Source organism: Dendrobates tinctorius, unplaced genomic scaffold (assembly GCF_039654945.1).
Source record: "Dendrobates tinctorius isolate UK_male_01 unplaced genomic scaffold, ASM3965494v1 ptg000011l, whole genome shotgun sequence".
Lineage (NCBI taxonomy): Eukaryota > Metazoa > Chordata > Amphibia > Anura > Dendrobatidae > Dendrobates > Dendrobates tinctorius.
The window spans coordinates 32,060,782-32,083,448 of NW_027361679.1; the positions used below are offsets into that span (position 1 = coordinate 32,060,782).

The 22,667-nt window shown below is 41.8% G+C and overlaps 1 protein-coding gene across 4 annotated transcripts in view; it reads left to right on the plus strand.

The window, feature by feature from the left end:
* Positions 1 to 8,940, plus strand: part of RCHY1 (ring finger and CHY zinc finger domain containing 1) — a 107,651-nt gene extending 98,711 nt beyond the window's left edge. For 2 of the 4 annotated variants that reach the window (XM_073590620.1, XM_073590634.1), the window contains exon 9: positions 411 to 8,940. In XM_073590620.1, the coding sequence (XP_073446721.1) occupies positions 411 to 539 (129 nt within the window). In that variant the 3' untranslated portion in view covers positions 540 to 8,940. The remainder of the gene's footprint in view (positions 1 to 410) is intronic. The other 2 variants (XR_012234987.1, XR_012234986.1) reach the window with 2 other exon arrangements.
* The last annotated feature ends 13,727 nt before the right edge of the window (positions 8,941 to 22,667 follow it).

A 22,667-nucleotide genomic window follows, 5' to 3' on the forward strand; every position in this document is an offset into this window, starting at 1 on the left:
TTTATCAGTGTTTAATTTAGGGTTCTGAAGAGGAGATAAAGTGACAAAAAAGCGCAACTGCTTAGCTGTTTATGTTGTTGGAAAGCACAACTCTTATTCCATGATTCCATGTAAAAATCAGGCTAAATAATGGAGAAGCAGATATGCTGTGTTTCTGATAAATAAATAAAGAAATCCAAAGACCTTAAAATGAATACAGTGCAATTTATTCTCAAAGTCTATCTGACTTTATCAGGAGAACCACAGAATGTTGCATACCCGCTGCTCCATTTTTATAAGCCTAATTTAGGTTTCCGACTCTTTCATTATAATCCAGATACATCGATATGAAATTTTCAAGCTTTCTTTACTATTTTTATACTGTACTTCTATCTGTTATTAATGTTGTAAATTGTATTTTTTTCACTCAGATTCTCTGCAATGACTGCAGTGGAAGATCAACTGTACCCTTCCATATTTTAGGGATGAAATGTGATGGTTGTAAATCATACAACACCACGCAAGAAGGGAAGCCTCTATCACAAACAAGAACTGAGTAGTCAGTGGAAGTCCTGCATGTTTGTGCTTCATCAGAACAAGAAAGTAAAAATGGCTAAAATTGAATAAATGACACAGCATATTTATATTGATGACTGATAAAATAGGAACCTCCTACATTATTGTAAAAATTGTCAAAATTTAAATCCAGATGTACTCACCTGATTCTTAGGCCTTTTTTGTTTTTTACAGCTATAAACATAGTTGAGATAATTAGAAAAATGTCAACTTAGCAAAATATCTTATACAGTATGTACAGTATTCAAAAGCAGAAAGGCAAAATAAATAAAATATCGAGCGAGACTTTAACAAATGCAACAGAACTACAATTGGCATGATCGTACTACAACTTCCTATCATACAGAGAGGAAGGGCTGCACAGTTTTATCCGGTTTAAAAGTGCATCTTACTTAATTCACTATGCACACAATTAGGCTTTTTTCATACAGGTCACGTTTCCATTTTTTTTTGTTGACCCAAAACTAGAGCTGGCCATATGCATTAGATATCTCTTGACCAAACTATCATTTGGCTGACAACTATTTGTCTCCAAAACAACTGCCCGTTTTATTGGAACACTCAGCTAAACTCTCCTATATTGTCTTTTAGAAGGCCGCTGCCATAATTACCGTATATAGCAGCTGCTTATCTCCCCCAATAAACAAAATGATTGGGCAATTTAAGTTCCACTTTACCGAACACTATGTCTCCTGACAAGTTAGGGGGAAGCAGGAGGCTCTGGTAGATGGTAGATGGTCCTGACTTTTATCTAACGTGTATGTGGTGGGGGCATTAAGAGTGGATCTAAAAGAGAAGCTATTAGAATATGATGTATTGTCTAAATCAGAATTTTGTGTTAAATATATATACAATATACCAACGGCGCTAGTGTGCAGGGTTGATTCAGCAGCGAGTAATGAACCCCCACACCACCAGGGGTGAAAATAAACAATTTAAACAAAATGATACTCGTGCTATGAATCAATGGAGAATAAAAATATATATATATATAGTTACCTGTAGGATCAAGGCAACAAACTCATAAGCATTAGATGTTAGAGGATACTGAGTATTGATGGATCAAACTACAAAAAGACAAAACAAAGCATGAGTTTTAAATTTGAAAATGAAAAATCATGCAAAAAAAAAAAAAAAGTGTGAAGTGTCCGGGTTAGACTCTAGTGACTAAGAGCATGGTCGGTATTGCGTTCTAATAGTTAATTAAAAACACCTACCATATAACTATACAAACATAAATAAAAACAGAAACAAACACACTGGGGGAACCATAAAGTGCTATAAATGTACCTTGCACATACCCCCACTGTGACTATTACCTCTGAATAGGAGTGCAGTGGGAAACACCCGATGGTTCACTAATGTGAACAGACTTTTAAACAGTAGATTCACCGCTGTGCGCGGACTTTTGCTTTTGAGCGGTAGAAGCCAGCGGCATATACTTGCTAATCGTTTAGGAAGTCTCTCAATCAGTAGAAAAAAAAACAAATAAAACACCAAGCTCTGTTCCGGCTGGTAACAGGCTCCAGGTGCTGGCAAACGTCCGATAATTCGCATGAATGGCGGGAGAGCAGGGAAAAGAGCATAAATGATCGCTCACCAAAGTAGACACAGTCCAACGGCGGTCAGGATACCAGCCGCATTATAGATTGTAGACACCCGCGGTCAGCGTTGTGTGAATCTGGCAGGACCTGCGATGATAATCCAGATCACGAGAGGCGCGCAATCACGTGATGTCTGATAACAAGAGTGCTGCTTGAGCCAAAATTCCAACTAGTTTCGGAATAGCACGGATTCCTTCCTCAGGGAAACTCATGCTTTGTTTTGTCTTTTTGTAGTTTGTGTTAAATATATTTTTGATGTTGTGTTTTTTTAAACATATTGCACAGTGCGAATTAAAAATAAAAAATAGAAATCTTGCAATTTTCACATTGGCCACTGGCACATTTTTAGACTCCATCTTATTGTTTCAGGAAGCAACACATGAAAATGGCCACAATAATCCGATCCCAATCCTATCTTTTGCATTAGAGTATATAATGAGCCTGTGCAAATGACTTTGTGAATGAAGGGGAGCAATCAGCTGTGACATCACCTCTTCTGATAGGTGGATTCTGTGTTATCAGCTGTGTATTGTGTAACCTGTAGTGATGAGCGAGTATGCTCGTTACTTGAGATTTCTGAACATGCTCTGGTGTTCTCCGAGTAGTTTGGGCGTGCTCAGAGATTTAGTTTGTGTCGTCGCAGCTACATGATTTGCAGCTGCTGGACAGCCTGAATACATGTGGGGATTGCCTGTGTGTTAGGCAATCCCCACGTGAATTCAGGCTGTCTAGCATCACTAGTAACTTGTAATCCTTACTTTGATAAGGAACCTGCTGAACACTTATTGAAAGGACAAGAAAGTAAAGCCCCCGTCACACACAGCGAGATCGCTAGCAAGATCGCTGCTGAGTCACAATTTTTATGACGCAACAGTGACCTCAGCAGCGATCTCGCTACGTTTGACAGGTAGCAGCGACCAGGCCCCTGCTGTGAGATCGCTGGTTGTGTTGGAATGACCAGGACATTTTTTTGATCGTTGAGGTCCTGCTGCGTAGCATACATCAATATGTTTGACACCTTTACCAACGACCTTGTTAGCGACTCAGAAGCGAGACACAGGCGTGGATTTGCGGTGCCTTTTCCACGCCCCCTCAGCTCCGATTGGTGGTCGCTACCGTGTCCTGATTGGCGGCCTTGCCTTTAAAGGAAGACAACATAGTAGCGCTTCCATTCTTTGTTCCTGACCGCGTGCGTGCTGGCTTACTGATCCTAGTAGCGTTCTCCGACTGTGACTCCACATCGTTTCATCTATTATTTCATCTATTATTCAGCGGTACACCTATATTCTGTGTTCACGGTAGGTATCTTTGGGGTCTCAAATGCGTTTCCATTTTGCTTAATTTATAGGATACCTACCAATTATCTGCTATCATTGCTCTGGAGGGAGGGCTTGGCTTCTATCTGTGTACATATGCTTTTGCATGGGCAGCCATTTTAGGGGGTCTCGTGTGCACACACCCAACAAAGCACGTTTTCTGGCACGCCCGCTAACGGAATGGAATGCAATTTTCCATGACATGTTGCATGTACAGTTTTAATAATTGCTTTATTGTTTTGCTGAAACTTTTATCATCTTTTCCTTTTTTTTTTTTTTTTTTTTTCCAGTTTGCACCATCATGAACAATGCGCAGTGTGCTGTTGTGGTTGCTGCATTGCTGGTTGTGTAAAATATAGGAATTTTACATGAGGATCATACTCTGTCAGCTATTTTGTCAGAGGGTTGCCATATAGTGGCTAAAAAAGCAGCCACATTAGGTAATATAATTTCTCCCAGTTTTTCAGATGTCCAAAGCAATAAACGCACCTGGCTACAACATGAAGGATTTTACCGATGTGGTGAAGCCAGATGCAGGACCTGTACACATTCTCAGGTAATAAAAAATTTTTCAGATAGTAAAAATGTGCAGCAATTGAAAATTCGGCAGTTCATTAACTGCAATACTAAGAATGTTGTATATATGATCATGTGCACAGATTGCAAACTGAATTATATGGGTTGTACCATGAGAAAGTTAAAAATAAGAACTTCTGAACACATAACTGACATAATTTCTCTTTGCAGCTCCAATCGGAATATATCTTTTGCCTCCAAACATTTTATTTCCCAACATCAAAGAAATATATCTTCGTTTCAAGTGATGGGAATTGAGAAAGTATGTGTTCCGTTGAGAGGCGGTGATCTTAAAAGACGCCTTATGATTAGAGAAGCTTTCTGGATGTTTCAGCTTAAAATCTGTGTCCCAAATGGATTGAATGCACGCAAAAAGATTATGCTTCAGTATTGATATCTACAAAAAAAAATTTTTTTTTCTCTTTGTTACACATTGGAACTGTTTATGTATATACTTTCCCATACCTGGTAATACATCTTGTATTAGATTGTTTTTAACTATTGTCTTTTTTTTTGTTTTTTTGGTATGTAATTTTATTGTGATTATACACCATGTGTGTTGTAATTTGATTGGTGGGTGGTAGTATATATCTCCCATTATGTTCACCCCAAAGCAGCTTGAAAAAGAAAATATTGTTCGATACGCATTGCTGTGTCTTTCCGCTATGATGGGGCATGTCCGTTTATCCTTGTTCTTATGCCTTGAATACATTTTTGTATATTTGGAAGCTGGAAACTTTTTTCATTATTAATATTTTAATGGTCCTGGTGCTGTTACTTGGCAGCATCAGAACTTAGTGGACTACTACTCACTTTGATGCACTACTTTCAAATTCGTACTGATTTGTCTAAAAAAACGTGTGTTTTAATTTGCAAAAGCTTTATTTCTCATTCTTTCTGTAGTAAGGGCCCGTATGTACATACATGTACTCAAATGTATACAGATACATCCATATACACACACATATTCAGATACATACCAATCTAAACACATATGCACACACATATACAGATACCTACATATACACATACATACTCACAGACATACAGGTATGTATACATATGTATTCCTTGTCCTATGGATATATACCTATTTAAAAATTTAACTTTTGGGATGCAGTATCATCTCCGGCATGACCGACTGAATTCAACCTATTCCTTCGAGAACGCAGTAGCGTTCTCCAAGCCGCCGCACATCGATAACACTGTGGGCGGAGCTGATTCATCATGGGCGGGTTTTATGACCCTAATGCGGCCTAGCTTGTCTGCAGAGGCGGTAAAATGGCGGCCAGGAGGCGCGCAACACCCATGGGGGGACGCAGAGTTGCGGTATCTGATAAGAGGTGGATGCTAGGGACTATGACTGCGCCGAACACCCTGAACATCCAGTCCTCCACAAGCAGGTTGTGCTGCGGAGGATCAAACGGAGCCTGGCCCGAAGATTTGGGGTGCAGCGCTCCAGTACCCAAATCAGAAAAAAGCTGGCGGATCTGTGGTACAGATCCAGCGACCGCATCGCCAGCATCTGGTCACAGAGCCTGTTCCATCGTGGTGAGTGCACAGTCCCGTCTGTGTTATAGGGGCCTACTGAGGCTCTTTTGCCCATGGCCCACAAAAACCTGGAGTCCGCCATGATCATGTATTTACTATGGTTGGTAATAAGGTTTTTTCCTCCTGCACCTGCAGACCTGGAGCCCCAGCTGGATTCACCGGAAGGCCCGCAGCACCAGCAGGAGTCGTCAGAGGATCCAGGTGGAACCTCAGCCCGTCATCATCGGAAGAACAGGAGGAACCTCAAAACCGTAAGTGTTTACTAACAAACACTAACCTGTTAATTTGATGCATGTTCAGAATTTAATTTTTACCATTCCCCCGTAGGAATCTCAACTAATGACGTCCTCCTGGGTTCACTCTGGAGACTGACTCAAGCAATCGACCAGCATAGAGTGATGGTGTTAAGGTCTGTGGCGGCCCAACAGCAGAGTGGCAGACACTAATTTTTTTTTTTTCAGTGTAATGTTTTAGTGTTGTTATTAAAAAAACTTTCATGTTATATCTGCTGTAGTTGTGTATTCTTTTTCAGTGTAATGTTTTAGTGTTGGTATTAAAAAAAACTTTCATGTTATATCCGCTGTAGTTGTGTATTCTTTTTCAGTGTAATGTTTTAGTGTTATTAAAAAAAACTTTCATGTTATATCCGCTGTAGTTGTGTATTCTTTTAAAAAAAAAAAAAAAAATTCAACACTCACAACCATTATATCTATGCATCGGTATAGATGTACCCAACTCCTTACCCTGCCTAGTTAGCCTGATAATAACCATATGCAGAATTAAGTAAAGCAGGCTGCAAGTTTTAGGCAAAAAAGGTTTATTACAATCAAACATTTTAACAATTACATAATTAAATTAAATATTAAATTAACAGTTGCTTAAAAAATTAACAATCCAGCTTAAAACCGAAAGTAAAACGTCACTACAAATCTTTGTATTGGTTGTCTGCATTCGCATATCCTTGCCTGGGCGGAGATAATTGTGAAAGGAAAGACTGAGAATACACGGGATACTGGGGGAGCGGCTGGTTTTGCAGTGGCCCAATCCTCCACACTGGTGTGCTCCGAAGTGGCTCTGGCATTTGGGTCCATGAATGCTGACAACAAGGATCACTGTCGATCACACTTTTTACGGTCGACGTTTCATCAAGTTGACCGGCTGCCGTTTTACTTAAAGTCTCAAAAATGGCCCTTTCGGCGTGGCTCCTCTGTCTGTCATCCAGCTTATGAAGTCTATCAGCTGCGAAGTTTGCAAAGCTGTCCATGCCTGTGTTGACCTGATGAATTAAAATTTGGTTTGCCAAAGAGACTAGATCTGGTGATGGCGCCAAGGTGCCCTTTCTTTTATGGGAATTTGGTAGTCGCCGAGGTAAAGTTGAGGGCGCAGGGTCTTGACTCGACCCCTCACAAGCCTCCTCCATACTACGTACACTACCCGTGATGTCATCACTTCCTTGGGTCGCCAGATCTTGCTGACTGTGCTGCGGGAACCAAAAATTAAGGTTAAAGCAAAACCCCAAAAATATTTTACAACATCCAGCACCACACCAAAAAAATGACCAGCATGGGTAAATGTGCACTGGAGAGAAATGTTAGGGGGCGGCACTAGCAGTACAGGATATGATATGTAATTCAACGTTATGAGAACTGAGTGGGGTGAAAATAGTAAAGGAGTATGCTTATCTGAACTGGAAGGGATGACTTTTGTAAACTGCAGAATTAAACAGGTAAAACCGTAGTTACTATTTTCAATTCAACTATGGCATGTACATACAAAGTTAAAATGCTATTTCCAGGGAAACAAAGAAGGTATTTACATCTCCAACAAGGGAGTCTGGATCATTCTGGATCTCAGGGTCTTGTTCCAGGGTCGGCCGCATCGAAGATACTGTTGTCCGAGGTAGCTCCTGGTCGCAGGTGAAGCCAAGCAAGTCATAGTACCACAACGAGGGCACATAAACCTCATCTGTGCCGGCACCAGACTTCCTTGACTTCTCCACCTTGTTGAGCTCTTTTTTATATAAGGTGCGTAGACCCTGGATCTTTTTTCGAACAACGCTTTCATCAACCTCGCTGGGATTATGCCGCTTAAAGAGGGCAATCATTTTCTCATATGCCTCCCTTTTTTATTTCGATTGCTGTACTCGGCCGATTTACGCTAACAAAGGCAGGGCAGAGACCGATACAACTCAATCAGTTCACGGACAAATTCCTCGCTATTGTAAGACATCGGAAATAAAGAAATTAAGAATAGCATACAGTGAGCATACATGGAACATATTAAAAAGGAAAAAAAGTCAGTTTGAACCGCAATACTGATTGTTGGGTGTGTGCACACGAGAACACCGAAAATGGCTGCCCATGCAAAAGTATATGTACACAGATAGAAGCCAAGCCCTCCCTCCAGAGCAGTGATAGCAGATAATTGGTAGGTGTCCTATAAATTAAGCAAAATGGAAATGCATTTGAGACCCCAAACGATACCTACCGTGAACACAGAGTTTAGGTGTCTGAAGAACCGTTGAATAATAGATCAATCGATGTGGAGTCATAGCTGGAGAACGCTACTTGGATCTACTATGTTACTTTCCTTTAAAGGCAAGGCCGCCAATCAAGACGCGATAGCAACCACCAATCGGAGCTGAGGGGGCGTGGAAAAGGCACCGCAAATCCACGCCTGTGTGACTACAGCGTCACACTGGACGTCCCTCATCGAGGTTTGAATCGTCAGAGGTAGCTGCAATGTGACAGGGTCCCAACGACCGCCGACATCGTTACAAAGGTCGCTAGGGGTCGCCGTATCTTTGCTGCATCGTTGGGTAGATCTGACTTTGGCATCTCACCAGCGACCACATAGCGATGCAGCAACAATCCCTACCAGGTCATATCGTCGGGATCGTTGTAGCGTCGCTATGTGTGACGGAGCCTTAAGAGTTTAAAAAGCCTCATTGGTAACTGGGAAAATTGCAAGATTATTAATTTATTTTTTAATAAAAATTGTGATATGAGAAAAAAACATTTCCAAGAATGTTTTAAAATTTAAAACAAAATCCTGATTTAACCAATAGGTAATTTGCTGATGATAGCTTCTGTTTAAAGTGAAAATAAATATAATTGAAAGTCTTATTTAAATCAAATCCTGATTTTTATGAGGAAAAAATAAATTAAATTCTTCCTGTGTGAACATAGCCTAAATACAACTCAGGATATATTACAGGGGTAAAATACAGATGCAGTCATCCATATAGCAGGTGAAATGTCTCATTTATGGTGTTTCTTACTGCAGTTTCGTTTAGTGTAAAGCTTTATTTTATAATAAATATTTATTCAGGTAAATCATCCTCTGCTGCTCTGTACTCTAAATGTCTGTCTCTACTGTCTGATTTTTTTGTCAATGGAGTTTCTACTCAATAGACAGAATATTTAAAGGAACACAATAGAATCAAGACATAAAGAACAAAAAAGTAACAAAAAAAGCAATATTAACCATGATATTCTCTTCCTTCAAACTGTCTAGTATTTATGATGTCCTCCTGTATAATCTTAGTGTCATTAAAGGGGTACTCACTTTTTGTGTATCAGATATGCCATGACATTACTGTCAATGGAGCCTCTTTTAAGTAATTGATGCTACAGTGGATAGCTGGGTTTGTTGCTGAGCACAGGGGTACACTGTAAAGAAACCACGCCTCTTAACTATAACATGGTTCCTTCATGGTGAGAATTGGGGGCTGTTGCAGAATGACTTTTTTCACCCATTAAAATAGTACTTAGAAATCAATCCCCTCCCAACTTAGGATGAACGTTGTATATATGTATGCTCTACCTCTGGTACATGGAGTGGGCTCAGTAACTGAGCCCACTCCATACACAATGGGTGCATGCTGGGTTATACATTTGGGATCTATTTCTAACAGCAACAAGTTCTATCTTTGATCACATCTGTTTAACAGTTTAGATCAGGAGTGGTGAACCTCAGGCCCTCTGACTTTTTATCTTGCCCCTGGTCAGATTCCTGGGGACTGCAGTGCTTGGGCCGGCAGCTATATTTAGCCGGCCCATTAATCTCTAATTACTCTGTGAGCTCGCTCATGCAGTGTTCACTATTGATCTCTGAGGCACGTGCAATAAAATATTAGAGTAAGACATACTTTGTGAGCTTCCCCACCTGTGGTTTAAGTCTTTGACAGCAGCATTTAAATAGTTTCCATCATTGTGGGCATCCATTCAGGTGCCTAATGCCACCATCCCCATAACACAATCTCACAATCTCGTGGGTGCTTATTGGAAACCATGTCAGCTGGTGGTCATCTGAAGGCTTCATCTCTGCTTTCTATGTATGCCAGTGAAGCCCAACTTGTGGCTCAAGGGAGAGCATGAATATTCCAGAATATTGGAATATTAAATTATATGGTAGAAGGTGATCGCAGATTCAAGTAAAAAATTGTTTAAAACGGAAAAAAAATGTTATGGCTATGTTGACAAAAAGTTTGTCATTCCTTTAACTTTTGCCGCAGCCTCTTACTTCGGCATGTACCACTAATAGTGTGTTCAGCTAAACATATTAAACATCGATGTCCTGTCCTTGTGCTGTTCGTATAGTATCGGTTTTGCATAAGTACTAATGCTCGTCTGTGATAGTTCACATGAAAGTATTTACGTATGAACAGATTGCGTGTAAAAAAAGAGGGAAAAATTGCAACTTTTGCTGCTTTGATCTGTATTCCAGATCAGACTTGTCCATAAGTCAATGGGTGCACAAAAATACAGTGGGTACGGAAAGTTTTCAGACCCCTTTAAATTTCACAATTTGTTTCATTGCAGCCATTTGGTAAATTCAAAAAGTTCATTTTTTTTTCTCATTAATGTACACTCTGCACCCCATCTTGACTGAAAAAAAACCAGAAATGTATACATATTTGCAAATTTAATAAAAAAGAAAAACTGAAATATCACATGGCCATAAGTATTCAGACCCTTTGTTCAGACACTCATACTGTATTTAAGTCACATGCTGTCCAATTCCTTGTGATCCTCCTTGAGATGGTTCTACTCCTTCATTGGAGTCCAGCTGTGTTTAATTAAACTGATAGGACTTGATTTGCAAAGGTACACACCTGTCTATATAAGACCCCAGCTCACAGTGCATGTCAGACAAAATGAGAATCATGAGTCAAAGTAACTGGCCAAGGAGCTCAGAGACAGACTTGTGGCAAGACACACATCTGGCCAAGGTTACAAAAGAATTTCTGCAGTACTCAAGGTATTTAAGAGTGCAGAGGCCTCCATAATCCTTAAATGGAAGAAGTTTGGGACCACTAGGTCTTCCTAGACCTGGCCGTCCAGCCAAACTGAGCAATGGTGGGAAAAGAGCCTTGGTGAGAGAGTTAAAGAAGAAACTCAAGATCACTGTGGCTGAGCTCTACAGATGAAGTAGAGAGATGGAAGAAAGTTCCACAAAGTCAACTATCGCTGCAGCCCTCCACCTGTCAGGCCTTTATGGCAGAGTGGCCCGATGGAAGCCTCTCCTCAGTACAAGACATATGAAAGCCTGCATAGAGTTGGCGAAAAAGCACATGAAGGACTTCCAGACTGAGAAATAAGATTCTATGGTCTGATGAGACGAAGATAGAACTTTTTGGTAATAATTCTAAATGGTATGTGTGGAGAAAACAAGGCACTGCTCATCACCTACCCAATACAATCCCAACAGTGAAACATGGTGGTGGCAGCATCATGCTATGGGGGTGTTTATCAGCTGCAGAGACAGGACGACTGGTTGCAATTGAAAGAGACATGAATGCGGCCAAGTACAGAGATATCCTGGATGAAAACCTTTTCTAGAGTGCTTTGGACCTCAGACTTGGCTGAAGGTTCACATTCCAACAAACAATGATCCTAAGCACACAGCAAAAATAACAAAGGAGTGGCTTCAGAACAACCCTGACCATCCGTGACTGGCCCAGCCAGAGCCCTGACCAAAACCCAATTGAGCATCTCTGAAATGGCTGTCCACCAACATTTACCATCCAACCTGACGGAGCTGGAGAGGATCTGCAAGGAAGAGTGGCAGAGGATCTCCAAATCCAGGTGTGAAAATCTTGTTGCATCATTCCCAAGAAGACTCATGGCTGTACTAGCTCAAAAGGGTGCTTCTACTCAATATTGAGCAAAGGGTCTGAATACTTGTGACCATGTCATGTCAGTTTTTCTTTTTTAATAAATTTGCAAAAATTTCTACATTTTTTTCAGTCAAGATGGGGTGCAGAGTGTACATTAATGAGAAAAAAAGAACTTGTTTGAATTTACCAAATGGCTGCAATGAAACAGTGAAAAAGTTAAAGGGGTCTGAATACTTTCCGTACCCACTGAAGATCAGATATGGGTTAACATCCAAATGCCATGAGTTTTTCACTGGTCCATTATTAACAAACAGTAATTTGATTTTTATTTAATAAATTGTACATGTAAAAACCAGATGCTATAGGGATGTAGAAACATACGGATGACATTACGGATTGCATACAGAAGAAAGATTGTTTTTCATCCTGAAAAAAAGACTAACGATTTTGCATACACTTGTCTGAACCTGGCCCAACCTGACCTGTAAACGTTACAAAGTTTTGTGGAGCAGTTACCACAAGCATATTTTGGAAGTTTGATGTGCTGGCGTTCAGGGATGATGTCACGTCTGATTAAGATGTGAAATTTATTGATCAGTTGGGCTGCAATGGAGTTAGGCCTCTTTCACACATCAGGTTTTCGCCGTCAGGCGCGATCCGGCGCTTTTGACAGAAACCGGATCCGGCGAAATGCAATGCCAGATCCGGTTTCCCCCCCATTGACTTGCATTTGCGCCGGATCGCGCCGGATGGCCATGCGTTTCATCCGGTTTTCGCCGGATCCGGCAATGTGTCGCAATGTGTCGCGATCCGGCGTCTGGAAAAAACGTCTACTGTAACGTTTTTTGTCTCCGGCGAAAAAGCTGGACACGCCGGATCCGGCGCGTCCGGCTTTTTCACACAATGAAAGCCTATGAGCGCCGCAATGCGCCTGATCCGGCGAAAGCCGGATCCGGTGGCCGGATCCGGTTTTTTTTGTCTGAGCATGCTCAGTAGCTCTGCCCACAAGACATATAAAAGCAAGACAGTGGGACCCACAGCCACACCCAACATGCCACCCAAGAAAGCAACCAAGCGAAGCAGGAGAAGGCAGGAGACCACTGCAGCACCATCAGCACCACCACCACCCCAAATGGAGCAGCAAATAGAACATGCTGAGGAGGGGAGGCCAGCAGCAGATGAGAGACGGTAATTATCAAATCCCCCATTCCTCCAAACTAGGGCCATGGAATATCAAGATATTCATTGGCCCTTTGTTTCTCTTTAATCAACAGCCGCCAAAGAGATGCAGCAGCAGCAGCAGAAATGGCATCACTGGCAGCAGCAATACCCACAGCCATGGAGTCTGGCCATCAACAGGACAGCACATCTTCTTCTGGGAGCCCTCCCTCGCATCGTCAGCGTTTGACGGTAAGTTTTTATTTCCAAAATCCATCATCTCTGTAATATATGTCTATTCATTGCCTTTTATTTCAAAACAGGAATCACAAGATGAAGAGGAGCTCCCAGAAGAAGAAGGAAGGGGTGGACAGACACCTGGAGTGGGCTCACAATTGGTAAGTTTTTTGCATCAAACGCAGAAACACAACATCACACTACACACAACACATAGAAAACAATGTTCTGCAGACCACACACAGCAAACAAATGCCTACATCCAAAGACATAACATTTTTTGTTTTCTTCTCTAGTCTTCCCAATCTGGTGCTCGGCCAAGAGGTCCTCGCAGTGCCTCCCAGGGTTGTCGGCGACAGCAACGCGGCGGTCACCAACGTGTAAGTATAAATATTTTTGCGCTTTTTTTGCACTTTTTATTTCATTTCTTTTGTGGAGGCTAATTATGTTATTTTTGTCTTTTTCTTTAACAGCCTTCACAGCGTGCTCCCGACTCTGACGGTGAGGATGGAGGACTCGATGTGGACCACCTCATCGATCTCGTCAGAGAAAGGGAGCCGCTCTGGAATATGGCTGACCGCCGCCACGCTGACCTTATCGTTACCCGACGACTCTGGGAGGAAATCTGTTCTCTCCTTGTGGGCCGCTGGGAGGACCTCGAAGCTCGGGCCCAGATTAAAGAGCGTAAGTATATACAGTACCGGTTGCTTGATGTAAACCAGTGTTTCCCGAACTCCAGTCCTCGTGGTCCCCACGGATCATGTGTTCAGGATTACTATGGAAATCCTGAAAACATGACCCCTGGGGACCATGAGGACTGGAGTTTGTGAAACACTGATGTTGTATACTAACCACTCCTTTCTCGTTTCAGGGAGCAGAATTGTGAATCGGTGGCGGTCTGTGAGGGATCGTTTCAAGAAGGAGTTCAATAAAGAGATGCGGGCCCCGAGTGGATCTGGAGGACGCAGGAGCAAGTACAAGTACGCAGAAGCCCTATCGTTCCTCCGGGAAACAATGCTCACCAGAAGGTAAATATTACACACCACATGTGAAAAAAATGTTAGATGTAACTTTTTTTTTTCAGCCAGGGCCATACCATGTCAGTATTTTAATTGTTTTTTTTTCTCTTTATTCCACAGCACGGTGAGCAGCACTCGGGAGCCTGCACGATTGGACCCTTCTGAGGCGATCCCTGAGGAGACCGGCACCGAGGGACACTTCGACCGCCCCGGTACATCTGCACCTTCCCAGCCTTCCCACACATTCGACCCATCTGTCCCATCCACCAGCACAGGAGCATCGTGGCCGCCTACATTACATGAAGCTGCTGGTGAGGAGATCGATTTCCCTTTACCCCACCCTTCTGCCCCTGCCACCTCTAGTACACCTGCGGGTACTGGGCGGCAGCGGCAGAGGGGTCAGGAAAAGAGTTATGCGCAAGAGTTCTTGCATCTGAATGCATCTTTCCAGAACTGTCTCAAAGTCTTGTCAGAGCAAATCTCCGCAGGCTTTCAGCAGATCAACTCCAGCATTCTGGAGGTGAAGACACTTCTGCAAACCATGCATTCAGAAGCAAGATCTTCGCCAAACCACACCTTTTTCAGGTCTGTTGTGGAGCGCATGGCAACACTATCTCCTACCCAGCAGAATCATGTAATGCATTCGTGCCACGGTGCTCTACAGCAGGTTACCTCCCAACCTCCACCTCCCACCACTGTAGTTCCTCCACCTGCACCCCCTCCAGCCACTTTCCATCCTCCCCCTCCTATTACATCTGCACCCCCTCCAGCCACTTTCCATCCTCCCCCTCCTATTACATCTGCACCCCCTCCAGCCACTTTCCATCCTCCCCCTCCTATTACATACCAGCAACCTCCCCAGTACCAGACATCTCCCCACTTCCAGCAACCTGCCCCGTACCAAACTCCTTCCCCGTACCAAACTCCTTCCCCGTACCAAACTCCTTCCCCATACAACTTTCCATCAACATCATCTGCTCCTACAGTCCCTGCCCAACCCTCCACTCCACCACCCACCACCTCTTCTGCTTCCCACATGTCCACCCATTCAGTAGTTTTTTCCACACCTTCACCTCTAACTGTTCCTTCCCCACCACGATCCCAGTCCTCTCTCCACACACCCAGTGTCGAAGTGTCCGGCAGCCCCTCCAGCAGTATTTCCACCCCACAGTACACAGAGTTGTAATGTTTTTTTTTGTAATAAAAATGCCCATTGGGTTTAAAACCTTTATTAAAAAAGTTGTTTGCACTTTAAAAACATAAAAAAAAAAAAAATTTAAATAAAAGTTAAATTATCGTTTCACAATGGTTGTCTGTCATTTCTTTCTGCGGCGAACTATGTTTTAAAAAAAGGTTAAATACAGGGTATTTCAAAGGTAAAAAGGTATTCAAAACCAGGTATATAACTGTGGGTAAATTTTAGCTTTGTGCCACAGTTGTGTTCCTGGTTTTGTTTGAAGCAAAGTATTTCACCTAAAAAGTTGTGTTTATTGTTGGTGATTTCCTACCAATGTACACAACTTTTGTTAAAAGGTGAAATACTTTGCATAAAACACAACCAGGTACACACCTGTGGCCTAAAGGTAAAAATAGTAAGACCATGACAAGATAGCCAACTTTGGTTGGCAAAGGTATATACTGTTGGTCCAGAAGGTACACAAGTTTAGGGCACAAATCTTTCACACTCTGTCATCCCAGTGTACTCTGCCTTGAGGTGACATAAAGTATAGTGGAAAATTGTCCCTGAAACCGTCACAGAACTTCTAGTGGTAATATTTCCAATGACAACATCCATCTTCGCCAGTAACTTGCTCTTCTCTCCAACCTGCACTTTCTTCTCTACAACCTGTCAAAGAAGGGCTGTAGGAACATGCTATATCTAGTTTTCCAGTAGCCAATCCCGTTCGGAAGGCCAGAAGGGTCAATTTTAAAAACCGGATCCGGCGTAATCCGTCGAAAAACGGATAGAAAAACGGATGAACCAGATGAGACGGATCCGGTTTTGTCTGTCAAGAACAAGACGGATCCGGCAGAAAACCGGATCCGGCACTTCAGGTTTTACAAAACATTTGCCGGATCCGGCATTCCGGCACGACGCCGGATCGCGCCTGACGCCGAAAACCTGATGTGTGAAAGTAGCCTTAGTGCTATATGCCATTCTTACATTATATTGGAGGGCAGTCATGGACTTGTGTTTCAGTATTTAGACATACCTGGTCTAAAGAGAGGCTGCAGCAGACTGAATTTCACCTTGTGTTCTACCACATTTTTAAATTCTGATCTGCCTTAAACCCCGAGATAAGGAGTTTAAGGAATTTTTTTCTTAGAAACTTAACAATAACACATAGCAAAGTAAAAGAGGTACCGCACCTAAACTCTTCAACTGGATGTAGACATTATTAACTTTGGCCAATGAGATGTGTGTATGCTAATGCTAGCACACATGTAGAGATAAGCTTAGGTAACTATATTGCTACCAGTGTATGTCCAGAAAATGCCTGTATAAACACTAACCTATAGTGTAATAAAAAGAGATCTGCCTGGATGCGCAATTCATCAGTGTGACTCTTCCGTGCACGTATTTGAATTTTACAATTTAACTTGGAGCAGTCTCCGAACATCCCACATTACGTTGGGACACTAATTATAATAAACTATGTAATCAATGTATTCAAGTATATTAAACCGTATTCAGTGCATCGACACACATCCTAAAGTGTAAGTTTCAAAAATAGGAATCCTGATGATCTGCTTGAAATATCGTGCTTCTATGCACATTTATGCTTCAATCATACCTTTTGACATTAGCATTTCATTTACTTGTCCAACAAGCAGAATTCCAGTACAAGACAAAAAAAACCTTTTATCTTCACCCTCTGTATAAACAAGTGGCTGCACTTTGAAATTTAATACGTTTGCTGGACATTGGAAGTGTGCAGCACAAAAGCAGATTTTGAGAGATTATATCAGACATCTCATGTCCTAAAACCTTTATTTTATGGCTGTGTGAGTCTCCATCTTTGAAGGTCTTCATAGCAATTTTCTTGGCTTGAGAAATTCTGCTGGGTCAGCTGAATCCTGTTGTTGATAGAAAAATATAAAAGGTAATTAGTATTTGCACTGTGATGAATCTGCACCTTGCCACCCCGCCTGACGTCACTATTACGTCAGAAGGATCTCGTAATGCAGGCTCCCCACTTTCACCAACGCGACTTTCCATACCCACTTGGGACATGTAAGGTCATCTTGGGACAGTCTTACACAAATGCCCCCTGTCCACTCGGGTCCAGGTAGGCACGGAAAGTGAGAGGATGTGGCCCACTCTGTCACTGACTGGGCACCACTCTTGCTCACAAGCCTGAGAGGCCCTTTTCATTATCATGAGTGAAACAGCATTGCCAGCTCAGTAGGACTGGCATCAGATCCTTGTTAGATATAAGCCCGGTCCATTAACGGAACTATATCGGGTCAGAAACAAGCGCCGTTAGCATGGAAAGTTAACCGAGAAACGGACGTGTGGATCGAGATAAAAGCAGCCCAAGGTTAAATTATATACTTCATCGCCTAAAGGGTACACTAGACAATTCACTAAATACACATTGATTATACATATACAGTGGGGAAAAAAGTATTTAGTCAGCCACCAATTGTGCAAGTTCTCCCACTTCAAAAGATGAGAGAGGCCTGTAATTGACATCATAGGTAGACCACAACTATGAGAGTCAAAATGAGAGAACAAATCCAGAAAATCACCTTGTCTAATATGGCAAGATTTATTTTGCAAATTATGATGGAAAATAAGTATTTGGTCACTTAAAAACAGCAAGATTTCTGGCTCTCACAGACCTTTAACTTCTTTAAGAGGCTTCTCTGTCCTCCACTCAACCTGTAGTAATGGCACCTGTTTGAACTTATCACTATAAAAGACACCTGTCCACAACCTAAAACAGTCACATTCCAAACTCCACTATGGTGAAGACCAAAGAGCTGTTGAAGGACACCAGAAACAAAATTGTAGCCCTGCACCAGGCTGGGAAGACTGAATCTGCAATAGGCAAGCAGCTTGATGTGATGAAATCAGCTGTGGGAGCAATAATAAGAAAATAGAAGACATACAAGACCACTGGTAATCTCCCTCGATCTGGTGCTCCACACAAGATCTTATCCCGTGGGGTCAAAATCAGGGCTGTGGAGTCGGAGTCGGTGCTCATTTTGCTGGAGTCGGAGTCGGAGTTGGAGTCGGTATAAAATGGACCGACTCCGACTCCTAAAATATATAATAAATTGGGTACAGTAATTCAATGCAGGATGTGCTGAATATTTTTTCATAGGAGTTTGGGAAAGTTATGAAATGTCCTATAAATGGCTGTTATATTCCTGATCTAAGGCTACATTCACACACAGCGTTTTTCCTGTGTTTTTTGAGGATACGTTTTTCAGCTGCAAAAGCTGATCATCTTTTTAAAAAACTGCATCACCTGAAAGGTTTTTGAGCTCATAGATAATGTTTTCAATAGCAAAAGCAGATTAGAAATCTGCTCTATTTATCCATATCTGTCTATCCATATCGTATCTGTACCAAAAAGAATGAAAACCAGGTAGTACACCAATATATATTCTGTTCTATCTAAATATCTTGATTATTGGATCATAAAAATGATTAAATGTCTGAGGTTCACATTGTACTACAATACATTTTTCACTTAAATATAAGCAATATGTGTCAGAGTCGTGGAGTCGGAGTCGGTGTAAGGGAAATTGAGGAGTCGGAGTCGGAGTCACAGGTTTGGCTTACCGACTCCACAACCCTGGTCAAAATGATCACAACGGTGAGCAAAAATGCCAGATCCACACGGGGGTCCTAGTGAATGACCTGCATAGAGCTGGGACATCAGTAACAAAGGATACCATGAGTAACACTACGCCGCCAGGGACTCGGATGCTGCAGTTCCAGAAGTGTCCCCTTGATTGAGCCAATACTTGTCTGGGCCTGTGTGAAGTTTGCTAGAGAGCATTTGGATTATCCAGAAGAGTATTGGGAGAATGTCATATCGTCTGATGAAACCAAAGTAGAACTGATAGAAACAAAACTCGTCGTGTTTGGAGGAGACAGAAAGCTGAGTTGCATCCAAAGAACACTATACCTACTGTGAAGCAAGAGGGTGGCAACTTCATGCTTTGGGGCTGTTTCTTTGCAAAGGGACCCGGACAACTGATTCGTGTGCATGAAAGAATGAATGGGGCCATGTATCATGAGATTTGAGTGCAAACCTCTTTCCATCAGCAAGGGCATTAAAGATGAAGCGTGGATGGGTATTTCAGCATGATATTGATCCCAAGCACACTGCCAGGCAACGAAGGAGTGGCTTCGTAAGAAGCATTTCAAGGTCCTGAAGTGGCCTAGCCAGTCTCCAGATCTCAACCCCATAGAAAACCTTTGGAGGCATTTGAAAGTCCATGTTGCCCAGCAACAGACCCAAAACCACTGCTTTAGAGGAGATCTGTATGGAGGAATGGGCCAACATACCACCAACAGTGCTTGCCAACCTTGTGAAGACTTACAGAAAACGTTTGACCTCTGTCATTGCCAACAAAGGATATATATAACTAAATATTGAGATGAACTTTTAATGACCAAATACTTACAGTTCTGGCAAAAATTAATCATTAATTAGTCATGGGAAGCCCATTCTTGAGACCTGAACCCCACTGAAAACTTCTGGAATGTAATCAATAGGATGATGGATAGTCACAAGCCATCAAAGAACTGCTTAAATTTTTGCTTCAGAAGCAGTGTGAAAGACTGGTGGAAAGCATGCCAAGACACATGAAAGCTGTGATTAAAAATCATGGTTATTCTACAAAATATTAATTTCAGAACTCTTCCTGAGTTAAAACATTAGTATTGTGGTAAAAATACTTATTCTCGTATATTTATTCAGGACTTGTTACCAGATGTGATACTGTAAAGAAAATATCACAATGTTTCTTATAAACAAAATGTAGTGGTTTATTTGGATTGTCCACCAAAAAAGATCATTGCAGAAAAACAAAATAGGTGAAATAGTTACAATGAGATTGTCTATTTGTTCATAGCAAAGCTTGTTCCACTTCTTTCCTGGAATCCTGAATGTATCAGTCTCTGGAAGCAACATGTGATTAACTTACATACCAGCTGTTCATTCACTGTAGTTTCGGAGTAAAATGTCACTGAAGTGTGTCCGAAGAGAGAGAAGAGAGCCCCCTCCTGCAGGCCATGTGTTATATACGTCCCACAGAGCACGTGGTCTCTATATATGGTGTTGACCTTTTTCCATGAGCTAAATTTACAGAAGTAACCTGTCAGCCAAAAGCAATGTACTCAGTACAGAACTGAAAATAAGAATAAGTCAATAATTATTAATATTTAACAACTCCCCCTTTTGAGGGTGACAGACATTAATTGGAACCCTCAAAGTAGATATGTTCATCTTTAGGATAATAAGATCTTGTTTCTTCTTTTCTTTGACAAAGTAATTTAATATCAATAATAATATCAGATTGTTACCGTATTTTTCGGACTATAAGACGCACCGGACCATAAGACGCACCCCAAATTTTCAGAAGAAAAATAGGGAAAAAAATTAATGCGTCAAATGAGGGTCCGTCTTACAGTCCGAATTATTCAGCTTACCTGGGGGTAGGGTGTGATGTGGAGAACTGGTGGAGTGGGGTCACAGGAGGTGGTCTGGCTCATCCCTGGCTGGTGCAGCAGGTTCAGTGGTGTGGAGGCTCTGCCATTTTGTGAAAGCCTCCACACATCCATCCTAGGCTGATGGGCGGCAATTTGACATTACAACAATGAAAGTGTGGGGGCTCCGCCGGCATTGGTGGAAATCCCGGAGCCCCCGCACATCCATCCCGGGCTGGTGCGGCACTTTTGCAGGTGATCGGCAGTGCGGGAGGCTCCGCCGGCCTTTTGTGATAGGCCGGAGCCCCCGCATTTCCATTGTAATGCTGATTTGAGCTTCATGAAAATGGCCGCACATAGTGAGATTTCTAGAGACGAGATATCATCCCGGGAGATGAGATCTCATCTCCTTAGATCTCACTCTGCCATTTTTCTGAAGCTCAATTCAGCATTACAACAATGTAATGCTGAATTGAGCTTCAGGAAAATGGCCGCCGGAGGCGGCGCATGCACAAAATGAGATCTAAGGAGACAATATCTTGTCTCCCGGGACGATATCGTCTCCCAAGATCTCACTATGTGCGGCCATTTTCAGGAAGCTCAGTTCAGCATTACAACAATGGAAGAACGGGGGCTATGGCCTTTCACAAAATGCCGGCAGAGATTTCCACCAATGCCAGCGGAGCCCCCGCACCACCGATCATCTGCCAAATCGCCGCCCATCAGCCTTGGATGTGTCTCCTGGTAAGTGCATCTGGACCATAAGACGCACCCCCATTTTTCCTCAAAATTTTTGGGTAAAAAAGTGCGTCTTATGGTCTGAAAAATACGGGGTATGTACTCATTAACATAATGATGTGAATTCATGTTATGGTTAGCCATGAACAATATGCATATCAACGATATATTATACTTCCCTAAATCTAAATTGAAGCACCTCAGGTCCAGTCATCATCTGATGTCATCTGGTCTTCATTTTGATGTCTTCTGTCTTCTTCTTGGTTCTTTTAAAGCACAGTCTTTATATAATAATTCCTTTGAAATAGCATGAGATATTGTAGTGACCGTGTGTTATGTGTCAACCAAAGTCCATAAATTCAAATGTTGATAAGAAAAAGTCTATAGATGAAATGCAGCTTTAATATCTGTGCAGTGTCACCTTTAAAGACCTGGACTTACATTGGCTCGCCTTGGATATTTCTGGAATCCTCCATATCATCCGCACTATTCTTTGAACAGGTGTGACGGCTTTGGTCAGCAAAGCAAGGGTTAAAATGACTAGCTTGCTAAACATAGCATGTCAGGGTTGTTGCTTCCTGACGATTACCTTATTGTTCACCAGCTTTCATCGAAGCTTTACAGGTGATAGGAAACCACTGGAACTTGATAAAATTGATAACACAGTTCATCTTAGCATCGTAGGATCATCGTCCTCTGCAATTGTGGTTGTCAGGTTAGATACTTTAATCATGGTTGTCATTGGTGGATACTGAACTTGTGGTTGTCGGTGGTGAAATGAATTGTAATTGACACAGTCCATTATTACTCTGAAATCATAGTATTTTTACCTGCTGGGACTTCTGGATAACAGCTTTTTCTTCTTGCAACTTTTAAGAATTGAATTTAGAAATATGAAAAGTCTTTATTAACATAATTCCAGTATCTTGCTTGAAGTCTTCATTCCCTATTCTATACCAAATCTGGTAATTTTCCTGACATATAATATCACAGCATACCATAGCAATCAATAATATCCATATAATTATCAGAATATTAATATGCAATTCATGTTTGAAATAATAAAACAATAAATAACACATTATTAACCATAATCTTCATGTGATAGAGCATTTTTTATGT